The sequence below is a fragment of the Gobius niger genome, assembly GCF_951799975.1.
Source record: "Gobius niger genome assembly, chromosome: 24".
Taxonomy (NCBI): Eukaryota; Metazoa; Chordata; class Actinopteri; order Gobiiformes; family Gobiidae; genus Gobius; species Gobius niger.
In genome coordinates this window covers 1,536,855-1,557,568 of record NC_136875.1, presented here as the reverse complement: position 1 = coordinate 1,557,568, position 20,714 = coordinate 1,536,855, and the positions used below count along the sequence as shown (strand labels likewise).

The 20,714-nt window shown below is 43.2% G+C and overlaps 1 protein-coding gene across 7 annotated transcripts in view; it reads left to right on the top strand.

Annotated features, from left to right (window-relative positions):
- Positions 1-20,714, top strand: part of cita (citron rho-interacting serine/threonine kinase a) — a 99,575-nt gene that overhangs the window by 38,521 nt on the left and 40,340 nt on the right. For 5 of the 7 annotated variants that reach the window (XM_079582459.1, XM_079582458.1, XM_079582456.1 and 2 more), the window contains 10 exons: positions 370-489; positions 3,308-3,478; positions 3,644-3,697; positions 3,772-3,825; positions 6,264-6,404; positions 6,626-6,751; positions 12,285-12,380; positions 12,486-12,602; positions 14,569-14,678; positions 19,026-19,200. In XM_079582459.1, the coding sequence (XP_079438585.1) occupies positions 370-489; positions 3,308-3,478; positions 3,644-3,697; positions 3,772-3,825; positions 6,264-6,404; positions 6,626-6,751; positions 12,285-12,380; positions 12,486-12,602; positions 14,569-14,678; positions 19,026-19,200 (1,164 nt within the window). Of the gene's footprint in view, positions 1-369; positions 490-3,307; positions 3,479-3,643; positions 3,698-3,771; positions 3,826-6,263; positions 6,405-6,622; positions 6,752-12,284; positions 12,381-12,485; positions 12,603-14,568; positions 14,679-19,025; positions 19,201-20,714 lie in introns of all 7 variants that reach the window. The other 2 variants (XM_079582455.1, XM_079582453.1) reach the window with 1 other exon arrangement.

Below are 20,714 nucleotides of genomic sequence, written 5' to 3'. Positions count from 1 at the left end.
TACTACTACAACCACATACATCACAGAGTGCAGCGTGAGTACTGTAAATACGACTCCTACTGCTAATACTACTACTATTGCTACAACTACATAAGTGAGTGCAGCGTGACAAGGCAAAAGGATCAGCCGAAAGTATTAGCAATTCTTCAAGACTTTTCGATCAATGTCTAGATTTTTGACAGCCCGTCACATATAAACACGCTCTTAAAGACACCGTTCATTTCACCAAAGGAATTCTGGATCAGGATTCAAGTTTTTTACTCTCACTCCTGCGTGAGCTACCCCGAGTTTCTCTCCCCTGCTGCCCTGTGACCTCTCTGTGACCTCTCTGTGACCTCTCTGTGACCTCTCTGTGACCTCTGCCCTCAGAGCCTGAAACGCAGTCTGGAGGAGGCCCGAGTGGAGGTCTCCAAAGAAGACGACAAGGCCATGCAACTGCTGCACGACATCCGCGAGCAGAGCAACAAGCTGCAGGAGATCAAGGAGCAGGTACCGACATGAGACTTCCTGAAATCAACTCATACAAATCCACCGTGTTATTTGAAGTATACTTTTCATCGACCAACATGACGCTAAAACTGAGACATAGACCTGCAGATGTTTTGGTTGACTCCTATAAACAAAATGGAAAGACCCTCATGTCATTTAAATTCAAATGAACCGGTGTGTGCTCTGACCATGTGGTTGAACAAACATGAAGCACAATGTCATTACGTACGTTCGTATTCAACCACAGACGTGGAGAGGCCTCTGTAGGACATTTACATTTAGTCCAATACATTAACAGGAACATCTTGTTGTCTTAAACTAAATTGTTTTGACTTAATGTGTCAAAAAGGACACCGCTGTTCCCACTGAGTTTGAATCTTGACTGAGAGTGTTATTTTATTTTTAAAGTAAGGTTTCCTTTGCAGCTGTGCAGATACGAATCCAAAGTACCTCATCAAAGCTCCAGCTCCCCTGTTCTCAAGCAGAGGTTGAAGTTAAGGCTTCTAAAAACATCGAAACCCAGGGGCCGGTACCTGAAATATACCTTTTTCGGTACCTGTACAACATTATTCATTTGCTAGAACCATAATATGATAAGATAATGTTGTTTAAACCGAGCGCATTTCCTCCAGTTCAGCTTTACCCAAATCTAAAAGCTTCTGGCCAGAGTAACGCCTCATTTGAAAGCTCAGACCCACAAAACTGATATCAAGTCAAATCAAACTGGAGCAGCAGTCCAGCACAGCTACAGGGCACTGACTCACGAGAGACACCACACCTCCACCTGAGCACCCACAGGACAGCACCCACACAGCCACAGCCTGTCACTGCTCCCGAGCCAGAGGGCCCCTAGAGGAGACACTGGGAGAGCCAAAAAAATGTAAGAAACCATCTAAAAACCCTATATAATACAAACAGATCTTTGTTTTTTCACATTCTTTTTCATCTCAGTTTTTGTCACTTTTTAGTTGCTCATATTGTTGCTTTTTGTCACATTTTTGCCACCTTTTAGTTGAGTTTTTATCTCTTATTTGCTGCACTTTTTTGTTGACATTTGACATTTTTGTTGCTCTTTTATTACTTTTTCGTTACTCTTTTTTTACTCGTTTTCTTCTTGTTTTTGTCATTATTTTGACGCTTCTTTTCAAGAAGCTTTTAGTTTTGGGAAAATGTGCTCAGTTCAGGTGTAGGTTAAGAGGTTATTGTGTGTTTCTTTTCATGCTTTAATCATTATCAGTCAATACAAAATGCAGTTTCAAAAGGATTATCACATTTATTAGGGGAAAGAAAAAGTGAAAAAGTAAATACCCCCTCTGTGATTGTCTGTGACTAACCACATTTTTGGAATAGCTGAGTACACTTTTTTTTTGGCCACTTCCAAGCCTGATTACCTCCAAGTTAGTTGAATCAAGAAAATGTCACATTTAGACTGTTCAGACAAATAGACAAAGAAAGAAGCTACAAAATCTCATAAGAAAACCTATAACTCCACCAAATGAGTCCAAAAGTGCAACGACGACCCATCCAGGAGGTCACCAAAGAACCCAGAAGGACGTCTGAAGATCTGCAGCTTCACTGAGCTCAGTCAAAGTCCATAACTGTTAGCTAGACACGGAGCAAAAATGGCCTCCACGAAGAGTTCTGAGGTGAAAACCACTGCTGACAAATAAGAACCCAACAGCTCGTCTCTCATTTGTCAAAAAGCATCTGGATGATTCCCAAGACTTTTAGAGAAATGATCTGTGGACCGACGAGACCAAAGTTGAACTTTTTTTTCATGTCTGCGTCAAAAAGAACGCCATGCCACAAGTGAAACATGGAGGTGTCAGTGCGACGGTCTGGGGCTTCGCTGCTTCAGGGCCTGGACAACCTGCCGTCATTGATGGAATAATTAATTCTACCAGGAACTCCTGGAGGAGAACGTCCAGCCATCAGTTTAAGCCCTCAAGCTCACGCGCTCTTTGGCCATCAGAAGGACAATGATCCCAAACATACCAACAAATCCACCTTTGAACGGCTCAAAAACAAATGAAAGTTTTGGAGTGTCCAGGTCCAAGTCCAGACTTAAATCCATTTGAGATGTTGTGGTGTGACCTCAAAACGGCAGCTCATGCACAAGAACCCTCCAATATGGCTGAGTTAGACTCATTCTGCAAAGAACAGTTTGCTAAAATCCATCCTCAGCGATGTGACAAACTCAGCAGTTATCGCAAACACGTGACCTCAGTTTCTGCTGTAAAGAGCGGCTCAACCAGTCATTCAGTTCAGGAGGCATTTACTTTTTCACACACGGCCAGAGAGGTTTGGGTTTTTCTTTCCCTTAATTGATGTGCTAATCATTTTGAAACTGCTTTTTGTATTCACTGATAATGTCCTTGTGTGATATAAAAATGGACTTGATGATCGGAAACATTTAAGTGTGGTAAATATAAACAAATGACAGAAATCAGGAATGGGGCAAATACTTTTTCACGGCACTGTATCTCAGCTAGAACCACCAAGTCACTTCTTCTGGTGCTGTTTCGGGACCACCAGCCATCAAAGCTGTGACTCCTAAAGAGAAATCATTTTTTCGGTCCAAAACATTCATTCCAAAACTCTCACCCATTGAGTTGTATTGGTCCCTGATCATATTCTACAATGTGAGCTTCGGACCCAAACCAAGGCGGATTTTTTTTTTTTACAGATGTTTTCACCAATAACTAATTATTCAAAAGGTAAACTAAGATCCAACATCAGTGTGTTATTTTTCACCCATGGACAAAGCTTTGACACAAGCCGCTCTTCATTCATCGGCGCTGTTTTGGTGTTTTGGCAGGAGTACCATGCTCAGCTGGAGGAGATGCAGGTGTCCATCCGGCAGCTGGAGGAGGACCTGTCGGCAGCGCGGCGCCGCAGCGACCTGTACGAATCCGAGCTGAGGGAGTCGAGGCAGACCGGCGAGGAGCTGAAGAGGAAGGCCGTGGAATACCAGCAACGCATTCAGAAGGTACGGCTTTGAGACGCTGAGGAATGTCATTCAGACACTTTGGATTGGATTGAAAATGAAGCTAAAATAAAGACATTGATCAACTATTCGGTCTTTCCCTCATTCCTCTGTTGGAATGTTCCTGCAGTGACAGGCTCTGCTCTCACCGTGTCGTCTCGTTTTCAGGCCAAAGAACAGGGTAAAGCTGAGGTGGAGGAGCTTCTGTCCAAACTGGAGAAGGTACCAACCCCACACCCACTCACTCCAAAGGTATTCATCATCAGCAATGTAAACTGTGCTCTCTCCTTCATCAGACCAACGCTGAGCAACAGGTGAAGATCCAGGAGCTGCAGGACAAACTCTCCAAGGTATGTCTCCTCTGTGTCCACAGCTCAGCACACACTACACGGTTTTTATGGCTGATTTTGCTGTAATTCTCAGTCGTGGTGAGTTTTCCCGAGTCGTAAGGAGATGTGAATCATGTGTCATATGAGAGACGTGTCACTCTCGTTCGATAGAGTATAGAAACTAAAGATTTATTGCTTATTACCATAATCATTTCGGAGGAAAACAAATAAGAAATGAATAGCCCCAAACTTGATTTTCTCAAACTGACCTCCTCTTGCGTTTCTGAAAAGTGCGGACTACGTACGACAGGTACAGACCTAGTGCGGCGGTGCGTAATGTTTTGATTTCTATAAATACCACGTTTGGCGCAGAGCTGTTCGTACGGACGGTTTTGGCCTTCTTTTGTCCTGTTTTCTCAGTTTAGCCGCGTAAAGGGATACTTCAGAATTTTTGACATAGGGCCTCATTTCCTAGTTATCCAGAGTGTTGCTGATTTCTGGAGATATTTTTTTTGTACTTCAAGCAGTTCTTATGTTTGAAGAGTTACGTGGCGCTAGGCTAATGCAAGGCTAGCGCATTTCTACGATATCAGCTAGCCTGCATTAAAAACAGTGTGACCCGCTCCACAGTGCACCTGAGGCAAATAACACCAGACTAACCATATAAATGTCTGTGTCAATTGAATAATTTTAACCGTTTTGCATTTAAAATACCTTTATATTTAGTAGGGATGCACCGATACCACTTTTTCTAAAACCGATACGAGTAAGAGTACTTTGATTTAAGTGCTTGCCGATACCGAATACCGATACGAGTACAAGGCATTTTCTTCATTCTTACTTTTTTCACAGCAGATTGGTTTGAATTGTGCTGATGACATTTTTTTTTTTTTTATTGCACTGTCCATCAGACAGAAAAGCCCATGTCCAAAAGCTCCCAGTGCCTGTGCTTTATTCATTTATGTGTTTTTATTTAACAATAGTATTGAGATTTTCGTCTTTACTTCAGCTCCGTGTGTTTTCTTGTGTGTTTTGTAGCATCTTAGCGAGCAGCTACAGCGTTTTCATTGTTCTGCTGCAGCTCATTTTGGCTCAATATAAACATGCTGTATCTCTTTAATTTGGTTAGTTTTTCAGATGAATAAACCCCTGGGCATAAAACGGCGTCAGAATGGCCAAAACTGCTAGCCGCGAGTTAGCAACGTTAGCCTGTATGTTGTAAACACTGCAGACGCTGCAGCTCTAACAACATTAAGCTCTGGTTAAATCCAGCACAGACTCTGGTTTAGAGAGCGCAGTCTGTAATAAAGTCAGCTCTATGTGGATTATTGTATTTGCACTAAAGAATTCTCCAGTTTTTTGCTATCGTCTCTCCTCAGCTGAGAGGTGCGCCTCGTAGCTGCGCCTCGTAGGTGCGTTGAGTATGACTACAAGCATGTGGTATCGGCCTGATACCCGATACTGGTATCGGTATCGGTGCATCCCTAATATTTAGGCAGCATGAGCTTTGTGGTTGTATAAGCTACGCAGCGGCGGAGTGATCTGCTAGAAAATAGTCCCTCAAAATGCGATCATTCATGTGATGCAAGGTCAGTTATATTCCAAAAAATATTCTATCGACACAGACATGTATATGGTTAGTCTGGTGTTATAAGTGATTTGCCTCAGGTGCTCTGTGGAGCGGGTCACACTGTTTTTAATGCAGGCTAGCTGTTACCATAGAAATGTGCTAGCCTTGCACTAGCCTAGCGCCACGGAACTCTTCAAATATAAGAACTGCATGAATAACACAAAAAAAAATCTCCAGAAATCAGCAACACTCTGGATAACTAGGAAATGAGGCCCTATGTCAAAAATCCCGAAATATCCCTTTCACACCGTTTTACAGAGCCATCTTTCCTTTTGAGCCAGCGCTATAGGAGATGATGGTAGCGAAGCCGGCGCAGGCTATTGAAAATGAGGGGCGCGCCGTTTATTGAGGAGGCTCGGTTCATAGATTACACACAGGTAGTCTCTATTTAGTCATTGGGTCAACATGTGATTATTCAGAAATCATCAGGCAACTTCTGAAGGTAATTGTTTGCACTAAAAGGAAAGAGGTTTTCATTTGCATATCCCGCTTTTCAGATTTGATTCATGAAAAAAGTTCAAAATCATGTATTAAGTAAATTTCACTTTACGATTGTAAACTTAATGTGTGTCTTTCATGTAAAGTTTCAACTACATATATTTGTGTTTGTAGACCATAGCGTGACAAAATGTCGAAATGTTAATAAAATGACTCCTTGTTTTTTGGATTCAAAGCTCAAAAATTAGGCAGGAATTAGGTATTGAAAAATCCCTGTGGAAAGCACTTCCAAATGTTGTTTAAAGTTTGGCCCATAGTCGCCCTCTGTCATTAGCCCCTCCCTGTGTCATTAGCCCCGCCCTCTCTTATTAGCTCCTCCCTCTCTGTGCAGGCGGTGAAGGCGAGCACCGAGGCCACGGAGCTGCTGCAGAATGTGCGTCAGGCCAAAGAGCGTCTGGAGAGAGACCTGGAGCGGCTGCGCGGGAAGAGCGACTGCAGCGACACACTCAAGAGGAGGCTGAGAGAGACCGAGGTACTCCGGATGCCCTCCCTCCATCATGCACTGCTCTATTAGCGTGGTGTATGTTTTGTAGAAACTTCCTGTGCTGTATTTCATTGTAAGAAGGGGGCCTGAACTGTATGACCTTTGCGCTTTTTACTTGTACTGCAGGTTGTGTAATAATGTTGTGTACTTGTACTGTGGGTAGTGTTGTCATTGTAGTAACGTTGTGTTTTGTATTGTGATGTAAGCAGGAGGGCAGGAAGACGCTGGAGAACCAGGTGAAGAGGCTGGAGATGGTGGAGCGACGAGAAAACAAGCTCAAAGACGACATTCAGACCAAATCCCAGCAGATCCAGCACATGGCAGACAAAATCCTGGTGAGAATCACTTCTACTACTTCTACTACCACTACTGCTATTATTACTACCACTAGTACTATTACAACGGCTATTACTTTTATTACTGCTAAGGCCATCCCGCCTTTGCTGTGCCCGATCCCGTCAGATCTCAAAGCTAAGCAGGAAGGGCCTGGTTCGTACTTGGATTGGAGACCGTTTGGAAACACCAGGAAGCCTGGGTGAATGTAGTCAGTAAGTGAGTGAGTGACTGGGTGGTGGTGGGAGGGGCCAACGGCACAGACTGGTTGCCTCGCTTCCGTCAGTCTACTCCAGGGCAGCTGTGGCTACAATAGTAGCTTACCACCACTAAGTATGGAGTGAATGAATAATGCAATGTATAGAGTCTTCGAGTGTCCAGAAAGGCACTATGTAAAACCAGTGCATTATCACAGGGTTCCCGCTGGGACTTAAAAAGTCTTAAATTTGCTGAAAATGTGGGTCTAGGTCTTAAATTTGAAGTGTGTGTTTTTAAGACCAGCCCCTCTAACGAGTTATTTATAGAATTAATAACTCAACAGGTTTCTGTTTGTTTTATAACGAGGGTCAGAGCCTAGTGCAGCGCTTAGAAACAGTTTTCAGAGCAGCTAACGCTGTTAGCCACATTAGCATCGCCGCGTCACTTTTACACTGTAGATCGTGGGGTAAAAGTTTGAGTGTGTGATTGAGAGATCTGTATATATTTGGGGGATGGGAGGCTGTGCCAGGCGTATTGTTTTAAATGTTGTAATGCTCTGTAAAGCACTGTGATACCTTTCAGTATGAAAAGCACTATAAATAAAGTTTGATTTGATTTCATTACTATTCCTGCTACTATTATTGCTATTACTATTACAACTATTACTATTATTAATATTACAAGTAGTAGGGGACTGCTATTACTACTACTATTACTTGTACTACTACCACCACTACTCCCACTACTATTACTATTACTACTACTACTACTTGTTATCAGTGGCATGCTTCGGAAGAGCACGCTGCTGCTGTACGGTCATGGCAACGTGTAAACAGGCGGCAACCTCCCTCTCTCTGCCTTTTCTGCGAACTGCATCTGTGGTTTGTGTGCTCCACATTGATTTACTGGATACTTTGTACGTCTGTGCCATGTTTTTGTGGGGATTGGTGGATTTTTTTTACTGCAAAGAGTCCATAATGGTTCTGAAGAAAGCAGCTTTTGTCTTCTTCTGACACACTAAAGAGGCACCAGGAGCCTCCCACCCCACAGCAGCACAGTGGAGGCGTCACAAGAGGAGCTACAGGAAACAAGGAAGGGACAAAGGAGGAGGTATCCGGGCGAGACTCACAGCTAAGCCACACATGCCTTCGATTGTTCTGACTAATGGACATCACTGGAGAATGAAACAGATTAATTGCTAAGCTCTTCCCAGAAGATGATAAAAGACTGTGGAGCAGAGGGAGCTGCGCAGGAGGAAGCGGAAGGAGGGGGTGGAGGAGCTGACCATCAATCAATCAATCAAACCTTATTTATAAAGTGCTTTTCATACCGAAAGGTATCACAAAGTGCTTTACAGATTACAACATTTAAAACAATGCGCCTGGGACAACCTCCCATATACATTTTATATATTAGGATTAAATAAATAGATTAGACAGTTAAAGGCTAAGCTAAAAAGGTGGATCTTAAAAACATGAACGTTCTCTGCAGCCCTGAGCTCCTCCTCAGCCCTGAGCTCCTCCTCAGGTGGTTCCAGAGGCGAGGGCCGTAATATTGAGTCTTTTTGTTGACTTTAGGAATAACTAGGAGACCCCTGAGGAGGAGCGAAGGGGCCGTGAAGGTTCGTGAGGTAAAAGCAGTTCTGAAAGATAAGAAGGACCAAGACCATTAAGACATTTAAAAACCATCAAAAGAACTTTAAAATCGATCCTGAAACACACGGGGCCAATGCAGCGATTCTAAAACCGGTGTAATGTGGTCCCGCCTCCGGGTCTTTGTCAGGACACGAGCTGCTGAAGTTTGTAAAAGTTCTTTTTGGGAAGACCAGAAAGCAGGGCATTACTGTAGTGGATACGACTGGTGATAAAAGCATGCATGAGCGTCTCCGTGTTGGCCCGAGAGAGAATGGGGCGACTCTGGCTATGTTCTTTAGATGGTAAAAACCTATCTTTGTGATATTCTTAATGTGTGGAATAAACGCCAGCTCAGAGTCAAAGATCACACCCAGGTTCTTCACCTGTGAGGAAGGATTCAGAGACAGTGACTGTAGTTTGGGTAAAAGTCTCTCTCTCAGGGCCGATGATTAACATTTCAGTTTTGTCCTGGTTAAGCTGGAGAAAGTTTTCTGCCATCTAGAATTTGATATCTATACCAGTGCAGGATAGGGCTGGGTACCGCTTTTCTTTTTAACAATACCTGCTTTTCTGTACCGGTGCCTAAACTGTACATTTTGCAATACCTATCGTTCAGGATGTCATGAAACCACACAGAAAGAACACAGGCCGCAGCAACGTCACCTGTAAATTTGCTTTTTGAACAGAATTCCCATTTGAGCAGTGATACAAAGAGAGAAAGGACTTCATTACCTCATGAGCTGCAGGGACAGATCAGATTTACATCGTGACACGGTTACATGTCACTCCTCTCCTCTGTGGACCCACGGGGGTGAAGCTCTTTCCATATTTAAATACGGTTACGTGAGTAAATTTAGTTACACGATCCAAGTATAGTCACTAGGGCTGTCACGGTCTGAAAATTTTTCCTCACGGTTATTGTGACGGTTTTCGGTATTATCGCTTTGTTTTGTTTTTATGTGCGTTATTATACGGCTCTTCACAACGTAAGTAGAAGCTCCGTTGATTTGAATGTGATTTCCCAACGTTCTACCGGTCATTATTTTCTGATAAAGGACCTCTGAAAAAAATAATGACGCTGCCAATGGCAACGGAGTTCATGCTTTCATATCACTCTGCGCGTACGTAGTAGCGACACTATCTGTCCCGTCACTGAGAGAGAAGTTGGGGGAATTGCTCGTGAAGTTAGCGTGAGTCTGACTTTCAGACTCACCTTCAGGCCGAAACAAGACCCCTCCGCTTCGCATCGGGGTCCGGTTCGCCCTGTCGGTGCTTATTTTCCCGATAATGACCAGCGTTCTATACATTATCCCTTACTTAATATGTTCAGAGAGCATTGACAGTTCTACACAAACTGAAATAGTTTCTATAAAGTTTAACAGTGCTTGTTACATAAAAAAAAATACAGACAAAGCCTTCACATCAAAGTAAAGGAACGATGTGTTGTTGATGTTTCGAGGATATTACATGTACTATTTATAGCGTCAGAAACGTCTATATCAGGAAAATTGTTGTTGTCCTTCCAGTGAGCTTTCGCTTTGCAGTTTGGGAAAATACCATCATTATTAAATTCATAAAACTGCAACGAGAGTGAATCTATTAGAATCTGCCACCAGGAGCCCCGTAACGCATTGTGCCATCGTGCGGAGGTATCCGGACACGGCTTATGCTGGCGGTGGCGCTGCAGCCGCACTATGAGGCGACTCATTACATTCTCCCTCAGCCCAAAGTCCCACATCAGCATTTCAGCTAAAACGCTAACGTTAGCTTACTGCTATAGAGGGAGACGGTCACGCTGGAGAGTCAGGAGGTTCGAAGTATTGCTGCATTTGGAGACACTTTTTCCTGCACGCTCCGCAAACAGGAAAACTGTCTCTATCAACTGTCCTTCAGTTGGCTGCGGTAAAATATTTTTTCAAAAACAAGACGGTAATTATTATTGTCAACATTTTTACCGGGGTTTACCGCTACACCGGTAACCGTGACATCCCTGATAGTCACACAAAATTCAACGTGTCGATTTTCTAAGCGGATAAAAAAGGGTCCAAATAATGATCAGGGAAAAATGTTTGAATTTTTCAGTTTGGACAGAGATAATTAAGCGATGTGTTGGCTGTGATTGGCTGACAGATTGACTCCAGCCTCATTAGCGCTGAGACTGAATCTGCTAGCGAGCTCCTGGTGAGAGAAGAGGATTAATGGCATTATGCAGTTAATACCACTACTACTGCTAATGCTCTTGCTAATACTCCTACTGTTACTGCACTGTCTGAGTGAGGGGAAGACACTGTGGGAATGTACACTTTGGAGACTTGAAAATGATCAGGACCCGCAGTTTTGGACTTGTGGACTTCCAGCTGTTTCATGCAAGTGTCATGTACTAGTTTTAGTAGTGGAAGTACTTGTAGTAATTGTATCATTAGCGGTTCTCATTAAGGTTAGTAGCTTCAGCTGTGCTGTACTTGTGCCCATCAGTGACCCAGGGCTCTTAGTCTCAGTCAGTGCAATATGTGCAGTGTACTTGACAGTACTAGTCAGAAGATTGAAGGTTTTGTTGCTCTTATCTCTGTAACCATGATGTAACAATAATTTGACTATTTTCAGTTATTATTTGAATACTAAAATATTGGCATTTCTTGTGGAGAGAGATTCTACATAAGGTTTCCATTCATGTTTAAACTGAAAAAAAGAGTTGTTTGCCTTTAAGAGACAGTATTTATGTTACAAATTGCTTTGTTCTGTTTAGCAAACTTGTATTTGTTTGTTCTCCACACTCGAGCGGTAGTTTCTTTAATGTATGCCAATATAAAAGAGAAATATCATGAGGACAATGTGTTGTTAGCGCGTGTATACTACAGTGTATACTACAGTGTATACTACAGTGTATACTACAGTGTATACTACAGTGTATACTACAGTGTATACTGTACTTGTGTTCTTTTAAATGTGTCTAAAAGCCTCCTATGGACAAGTGTTGCAAATTAGTACTTTTGCTATAGCACTAAAAGCAATGCTATTGTAACAGCTAGAAGCCGACCGATTTATCGGGCCGATATTTGAGGATTTTGCAATATCAGCTATTGGCCGATCTAGCGCCGAAATAAGACGATATTTCCAGGACCAAAAATGAAAGAGACTTCTCTGCCTCAGGGGAGGTGAGAATCATCGCAATGAAAATTGGTTAGTTTAGTTTGATAAACACAAGTTTGACTAAACCTTCATCAATATGGAAGTGGTGCATGTCATGAAGTGCAGAATCTGGAGAATTCAATCGCTGAGTTAGTTTAAGCATCCACTATTGTATTTTTGTTCGCTTCGCAAAATGCTGCAGCTAGTAGCAATGGGACAAAAACTATGATTGAATCACCTAAAGTTATCGATAAACCTTGCTGCCCTGGTGTGCATCCAGATTATATCACGTCCACCGCGGTTCTACAATTTACACCGGTGTCTAAACATTGCACTGGTGAACCAGTGAACCATATGATATTTGCCAGCCCCAGATTTTACTCAATTACCTCAGACTTTCAGGGTTTGGAAAACAGAAGAATAAAGAAGGAAAAGTGATGTTTTACAGAAAGTTTGCAGGTTCTTCTATAGTTGCATGGATTCCATGTGGTCACAAGAGGTAGAAATAGTATCCGAGCATTTGCAGATTTCGCAGTTGTCATGAAGAAACAACATTGGAATTGTGTGTGTTCAGGAGCTGGAGGAGAACCTTCGCGATGCCCAGTCCACGGCTCAGAGGATGGAGACGCAGCTGGTGCAGAAAGAGCGGCTGTTTGAGGACAAGATCAAGGTGAATGTTAGCTCGCTTTATGGACTGTTTATTGACAGGGACAGGTCACCAGTGGATTCCATTGAAGTGGTTTTGTTGCTGATATTTTGATGTGAACGTGTGCAGGTGTTGGAGGCCCAGATGAAGGTAGACCTCGCTGATAAAGAGACTCTGGAGGCTCGACGAGCTCAACAGGAGGAGGAGACCAGAGAAAACTGCAAAGTGCTGAGCGAGCAGAAGGCTGTGAGTACTACACCACTACTACTACTTTGCCTGGCCTGCCAAACGACATACTTCTTCATAGATATTTCAAAGACATGTAGGGAGCAATCATGATCTCAATCTTTTCCACGCTTCTTCATTCACAAATGCTGACTGAATATTTGGTATCCACGTGTAATCCACTGTAATCCAAAAACTTTAGGGCTGTTTTCGGTCGACCGATACATTGGCCGGCCGATATCAGTTAGAGCCCTTCCACAACTTCCTAGGCTTCAGGGGAAAGGAGAAACATTGCAATGAAAATGGGTTACAAGTTTGTGCATCTCAGGTCATATATTTATTTTATGTCTTGGATAAATCGCCCAATGCCCCTAATAAAGCGCCCCCTGCTGTCACAGTTCAATACTGATGTATTTTAAACGTTTAGAAGCTTTATACACAGGATTATAGCTAAGACATTTGACCTAAAATGACAGAAAATGTGCAATCCATTTTTCCCCATATCCAATTGACTCTAAATGCAGTTCTTTTCCAATTCACCCACCTTAATATGTCTTTAAAAAGCTTTAAACTGGTTCCAGCAGGAATTAAATCTAATAATGTCCCTCATTAACTCGATGTTCAATGAAATCCAAAATTTCTGCCCAAAACTCCTTCAATTGCAGGTTTTGCTGCATTTTTCTGTACATTTTGCTCAAAGTCAACCTGCTGTGTCCAGACCATGTAAGATAGAAGAGATAACTGGTGTTCCATTCAGCCCCATTCATAGCAATGCTCCTGAGTGGTCTGTGAAATGAACATGGCTGCTCAATCTCCTCTTACGAAGCATGTTCCTTAAAAGGGCCAAAAGGCGGGAAGCCCCCTGGCCACCAGGGGGTGGTATTACAGCTCCCACCATGAGGACCAAAGGGCTTTCTTTGCACATTGGTCCAGTCTTTTTATTCTAACTCATCCAGTGAGTCCCTAGCAGCTAGCACATCTGCTTTATCAGTGTGCTGTAGAGTGATGATTATATTGAAGTAGTAGATACTGCAGTACTAAAGTACAAATCCTTAAATCCTAATCCTGTTAATGTGGAGCTGAGGATAAGGAGCTTTATTCTCAGGAGAATCCGCCACACCTCAGCTCAGCCTCAGCTTTTCCTTCAAATGAACAAGTCTCTTCTTCAGTCAGCGGCTAAGTGCCAAGTACAAGTATACATGAGTACACGCCACAGAGTACTGAAGGCTCAGAATGCAGCTTTTGAATTGGTGATAAGGCATTGATGGAGAAACTGATGCAGTGGTGATATGTGAGAGTTCACAGCTGCTGGTCAACGTCATGTTCCACATTTTAAATGGAATATTGTGCCAAAGAAAAAACCTCTTCTGCGGCTTTTATCCACCAATAATTATCAATGATTGCTGTTGTGCTCTGAACTTAACCCTGGGTATGTTCAGGACCCACAATAACCCACAAAAGCCATGACCCCAATTAGAATAGAAATTCTTCATTTAATGTACTATACTGTATTACACATTTTTGACAAATTCAGATGTGTACTTAGATGTGTACTTAGAAACTAAACAGAAATTATAGAAGGTACGATTACGAATATGAAAACTTAATAATTTGTCTTTGGCATGGGCTTGAAAAACATACACATCAATATGCAGCAGCAAAAATGCGGTGCATCACGTGGCATGTCTTGTATTGGCCTGCCAAAGTCATTTGTCACTTAATTAGGCTCCAAAAGTGAATAAAATAAAAGATTACACATTAAGCATTATTTTTATTTGTTAGCAGCAGTTTTTGCAGCTTTTTTTTGTTGGTTTCTTGACAATTTGAAAAAATCTTCCAAACAACAATTTCAAAGTTTACTTCTACTCTAATTATCACCCACCTCGACATATGGCACACCATTCCCAGTTTAAGTTGAAGCCAAGGCGACGGTAGTTAGAGCACAATAGCACAATATTAATCGTCCTATTGTCCGTCGTGTCCTCAGACCATTAACGCCATGGACTCCAAGATGAAGAACCTGGAGCAGCGCATCGCCGAGCTGTCGGAGGCCAACAAGCTGGCAGCCAACAGCAGCATCTACACTCAGAAGAACATGTGAGTGACCACAGGCATACGTGTGCACATCACCACTGTCCTCAGAGATCACCTTCAACAGAAACACAGTAGAAATAATCCCAGCTTGGTCCATGTTGTGCATGTGCAAGCTGGGACGTGAATATGAACATGGTTCCCACAGGGTGTTAAATTGTCTCAAAAAGTCTACATTTGTTGTGTCTTCCTGCATTGCGTAGGCTTGTCGTCTCCTGGCAATCCATCTCGTGCAATTTACCGCCGTCGCTGGCGGAGATGTATTCTTCACTGCAAAGGAAAGCCTTCGAAGCACCCGTTTCGGGAAATGACAATGTATTAAAGCCAGATCAAGTATCGATACTACAGCTTTCATATCAATACTTGTATTGTCAAGAAGCCCGCAACTAGAGCTGGAAATCTTTGCCCGAACCCGACGGGACCCGTCGGGACCCGACGGGTTCGGGCCGGTTCGGGCATAATTTTTACCATTTTAGTCGGGCCCGGGCCGGTCTCGGGCTTGCGCTATGACTTTCGCGGTAAATAAGCGGTCATATGATGCGTTACAATCAGCGTGAGAAAGGTGCCAAAATGGATGCTGAGGAGGTGAAACGGAGGCTAGCCTCTGGTGACTACATTTTGGCTGACCCAGCAACGAAAGCAAGATCTGAGGTGTGGAAGAATTTTGACCATATACACGATGAAAATAATAAGCCAGTGGGTTACGTTAAATGCAAAAAATGCGACGCTTTGTTAAAGTATGACAGCAAAAAAACAGGAAATTCATCGCTGACAAGACATGTTGATCGGAGCTGTTCAACTTCAAAACTTGCCCAGGATCATCAACCCACAATAAAAGCATTTGTTACAGCATCGACAAGACCCATACCTTTAAAAGTAAAACAAACGGTGACAGAGAAGTGTGTCAGCTTTTGCTGTAAGGACATTAGGCCTTTTAATGTCGTAAATGGCGAAGGTTTTGCAGAGATTGCGCAAGAACTAATTAATGTCGGGGCTGCGTACGGGAGAGTTCCCGTAGATGGTGTTATTCCCTGCCATAAGACAATTGCGAGCAGGTGCATTGACATGGCAGAAGAAAAGAGGGCAGCTTTAGTGCAGACACTTAATACTCTGCTGAAGGATTTCACCGTAGCAATGACCACAGACATGTGGACAGATGATTACCGGAAGATTAGTTATTTGACAATCACATGCCATTTCATTAACGAAGATATGGAACTGGTGAATAAAACCCTGACGACTGCAATGTTCCCTTTGGAGGAGGCAAAAACAGGAGAAAATATCAGACGGGAGATATTGAAACTGCTGGTGACTAAGTTTGGACTTCACGCCTCCTCTCTCAACAAAATTGTATGGGTAACTGATGAGGGAGCAAACATTAAATTAGCTCTGCGGCCATATCAGAGATTGAACTGCATTGACCATGTCCTCAATACGGTGCTGCGCCATGGACTCGACATCGCTGAGTTATCCAAAGCCGATGGTGCTCCAGACATAGGAGACACACTTACCGCTGCTAAAGCGTTAGTAAAGTACGTGAAACAGTCGGGGCTGGCTGCACAACTTACAACAACGTTGCTGCAAATGGGAGACACCCGTTTCAGTACAGTGTACCTCACGCTGACTTCTATCCAGGCCGTTTATCAGGAGCTCCATGAGAAGCTGGAGATGCGCGGGGAGAGCGCACGCTTGGACAAAATAGCACCTGACACACTGAGCTTTTTGATAGACTTTCTGAAGCCATTCTATGAAGCCCAGCGGGAGCTTGAGGGAGACAAATATCCAACACTTAATCGTGTGTGTCTCTGGAGTGAGAAATTGAAACGCCACTGTCAACCTAATGCGCTTGACTCCCCTCAGCAAGCTTTCGTGCGTAAACGGCACGAAGACTGGCTCATGCGTAAAGTGGTGCTCCAGGACCTCCACAAGATCGCCACTTTCCTCTGGCCAAAATTTAACCAGATGAGAATGCTGTCACCCTCAGACAGGAATGCATTATATGCTCATGTCCGCACTCTTCTGCGTGCCATGGATGAAGATAGGGGGCCTACAGATGTGGACTTTGTGGCGCTCCCTGAGCCTGAGGTCGAAGCGGAACCTCCACCTCCTCCAGCAAAAAAAGCGCATTTTGCCGAATGGGAAAATGTACAGCAAGCTGACTGGGAAGATGACGAGGTCAATTGCTACACCGAAATGGCTGTCATGGAAAATGATATGGATGTTCTTGACTGGTGGAAGATCAACAAAGCATCCTTCCCAAAATTGACAAAGTTAGCCCGATCAGTGCTATGCATCCCGGCCAGTAGCAGCAGCAGCGAAAGGGTGTTCAGTGCTGCTGGACGCACCATCAGTCAGCGCAGAACCGCGCTGAAGCCGTCAACAGTGGATTCAATAATTTTCCTCCACAAAAACTTGTAGCCTTGGTGAGTAAAGGTTTTTGAAAGTATAATTTAAAAGTATAATGTAGAGATCAAGTTTGTAGGCTTATGATGACACTGTTCTTTTATTAACTTTCAGCTGCATGTGCACCTGCACCGTCACGTTGAGGCTGGACTGTGGAGAGAGAAGTGCCGAGGCAAATGAGCCTTTGTCTATAATTTCGTTATTGCCAAACACCCATCTTAATTTAGAATTGGTGTTAATTTCATTTAATTTCGTTTGAAATACTTTTTATTGGCATGTTGGGAATAGCCTATTCGAATTCAGTGATTGTGGAGCAATCACTGAAAAGTATTATCCTTTTGTTCTCTTTCTGTTCACAATTTAATACACCTTAGACACAAAACGAAAGTGTAGATATGTTGTGGACATTTTAACATTAACTAGGCCGAAATTTCACGCACGCACGCACGCGCCATGTAAAGGGAAACACTATCGACGTTGTGAATCGTGGATATAATGTCAGTTTTGTGTAACTTTTTGTGTTATTTCGTTATTGCGATGTATAATAATCTTAATCTAGAATTGTTCTGGGTTTAATTTGGTAAACAAAGACTCGTTTTTATAGGCGCATATGCCTGTTTGTGCACACCGAGGCAAGGTGTAGGCTATTAGATGCCTTTTGTACCCGATACGATGTTAACGGAGAACTTATTTTACGTGTGTGTTCAAAGTTCAAACATGGCCTTTTTGTCGTGAATAAAACAAATCTAAAAATGTTTATCTCAAAATGTCTCATTCTTGACAAAAGTATAGGAAGAAGAGCTGCGCTGAGCGCTCCTCTCCTGGCGCTTCTGCTGCTGAAATGAATGCATTGCGCAGGGGCTCTAACCAGGCATTAAATAAATAATTATTTACGTCGGGTTTTTCTCGGGCTCGGGCCAACAATTCAAGTTAATTGTTCGGGCTCGGGTCGGGATCGGGTTTTATGCCTACGGGCTCGAGTCGGGTCGGGCTTGATTTTTTGAGCCCGTTTCCAGCTCTACCCGCAACAATATATTTCTGTATCGATTTTCGAATTCGAATTTTCGAATGGATGGATGGATGGATGGATGGATGGATGGATGGATGGATGGATGGATGGATGGATGGATGGATGGATGGATGGATGGATGGATGGATGGATGGATGGATGGAGGAATAGATGGATGGATGGATGGACGGATGGACGGATGGACGGATGGATGGACGGATGGAGGAATAGATGGATGGATGGATGGACGGATGGATGGACGGATGGATGGACGGATGGATGGATGGATGGATGGACGGATGGATGGACGGATGGATGGACGGATGGACGGATGGAGGAATAGATGGATGGATGGATGGATGGATGGAGGAATGGATGGATGGATGGAGGAATAGATGGATGGAGGAATGGATGGAGGAATGGATGGATGGATGGATGGATGGATGGATGGATGGATGGATGGATGGATGGATGGATGGATGGACAGATAGATGAATAGATGGATGGATTGAGGCTGCAGTGGTGGATTAGCTGGACTTCTAACAGTGAACAGTTTCATTGTCTTTTTTACTAATAAATGTGCTGTTTAATCATGTCTTCATGAACATATTAAGTTGTTAGCGCTTCACTCCGTGATGTCGTAGCCTTTGAGCTCCGCACACAAACATGCGCTCATTGTCTGCTTCTGACATTCTTCAAACATTCCAATTTTTCGCGTCTCCTTTGCAGATGTTTGTGTGTTGCAGATGTTTGTGTGTTGCAGATGTTTGTGTGTTGCTTGGCCAGGTGAAGGGGTGACATGGGGAGCCTGTACTGCTAGATGCTAGAAATGAGGAGTTTGTTTTTGCTGATGGGTTAGCTGTAGTTTACAGTTTGGATGGATGGATAGCTGAATAATGGATGGATGATCAGGACTTTACAGATGTTTATTGTTTTTGTAGGAAAGCCCAGGAGGAGATGATCTCGGAGCTCCGGCAGCAGAAGTTCTACCTGGAGTCTCAGGCCGGGAAACTAGAGGCTCAGAACGCCAAACTGGAGGAACATCTGGAGAAGATCAGCCAACAGGAGCAGAGCAAGAGGAGCAGGCTGATGGAGCTGGAGAGCCGGCTGCGAGAGGTGGGTCCCAACCAAGCTGCCTTTTGTTATGCTGTCAGTTGTTATGGCTGAGTGTAGCATTAGCTGCAAAATCAGTCCTGACTCCAGTCAAAATCATAGTGGGTGTGCAGACTATATCACGTCAGCGGTATTACTATAGTCCCTATCAAAAGCCAAAATACCAACTATCTGCATCGTCATGCACGAGCTTAAAGGGATATTTCAAGGTTTTTGACATAGGGCCTCATTTCCTAGTTATCCAGAGTGTTGTTTATTCTGGAGATTTGTTTTTTTTTGTAATTCATTCAGTTGTTATATTTCAAGAGTTTTGTGGCGCTAGGCTAGTGCAAGGCTTGCGCAAAAATCCTGAAATATCCCTTTAACATAGAGACTGCAGTTACGGAAGGAACAGGCCACAGTTTTTCCATACTGAGATGTGTTCTTTGTGCGTGCGCTCAGTCACGCAAAAACACCAAAGATGTTGTTAGCATTTGGCCTCTCCCAACATATTCCTTTAGCTCAAACGAGAGTGAAGTTGGAAGCTACCACGCTCTTCCACGGGCATGGACAAAGACAAGACAGGTGCGTGTAAACTCGTCTAAGCTCAGGTAAGAACATATCTCAGTATGGAAAAACTGTGGCCTGTTCCTTTAAGATCCAATCATGCAAACCTGCTGCTGAGCTGCAGGTTCACAGACTGTTATTATCTGCGGTGGAGGTAGGAGTGAAAAGCCTCAGAGAATCTAAATACATACAATAACAGCTTTATTTATAGCGGCCTCTTATGGACTGGTGCTGTGTAATTGAAGCTCTCAGTCTTCCAGGTGTTCTCTGTGCTCCGCCCTCAGCTTCATCTGCCCCTCTCCTCTGTGTTTGCCTCTGAATGCAGGCAAACATGAAGATATTGCATTCCTTTGAGTGTGTTTTAATCTCTTCATAGCTGGATCGGTGTCAGTTCTGTCTGACTGTCGAAAGAGCCGGTGCTGGAGCGAGTTTTGAGATCGGTGCCAGTTTGTAAACGGGGGTGACAGTAATGAGCGTGTTCCATCTGTTCTGGAGACTGTTGGCTAAACAAATGTAGCGATGGACAATCAGGCGCTTCCTTTTTGTTTAAACATAAGGTACAGTGCTGTTTTCAAGACAGCACTGAGGCAAAGTGTGGTCATTTGTCTTACTGTTGTGAACTTGAAATGCGTTTATTACAGAGCCTCTAATTATTTTCTAACATGTAGTTTTCTATTTAAGACAGACAATTCCCAAGAGAAGCCACAATCTTGCAAAATCCTTCTTCTAATTGAGATTCACACTATGAAACCTACTGCAGTTTTAACTTTTTAAGTGTTTTTCTCACATTGACGTCACATTACTGTTAGTTTAAAAGAAGAACACGTGTTACAAATGTGTTTCTGTTCTTTTTAAAATAGCTTCTTGTTAAAGCCATTTTACAAAGAATGAAAGAATTTACTGTATCTGTAAAATGCAGAGTTTCAGCATAAGATGAATGTGGCAGCTTTGATTTCCTCTGTCCTGACTGA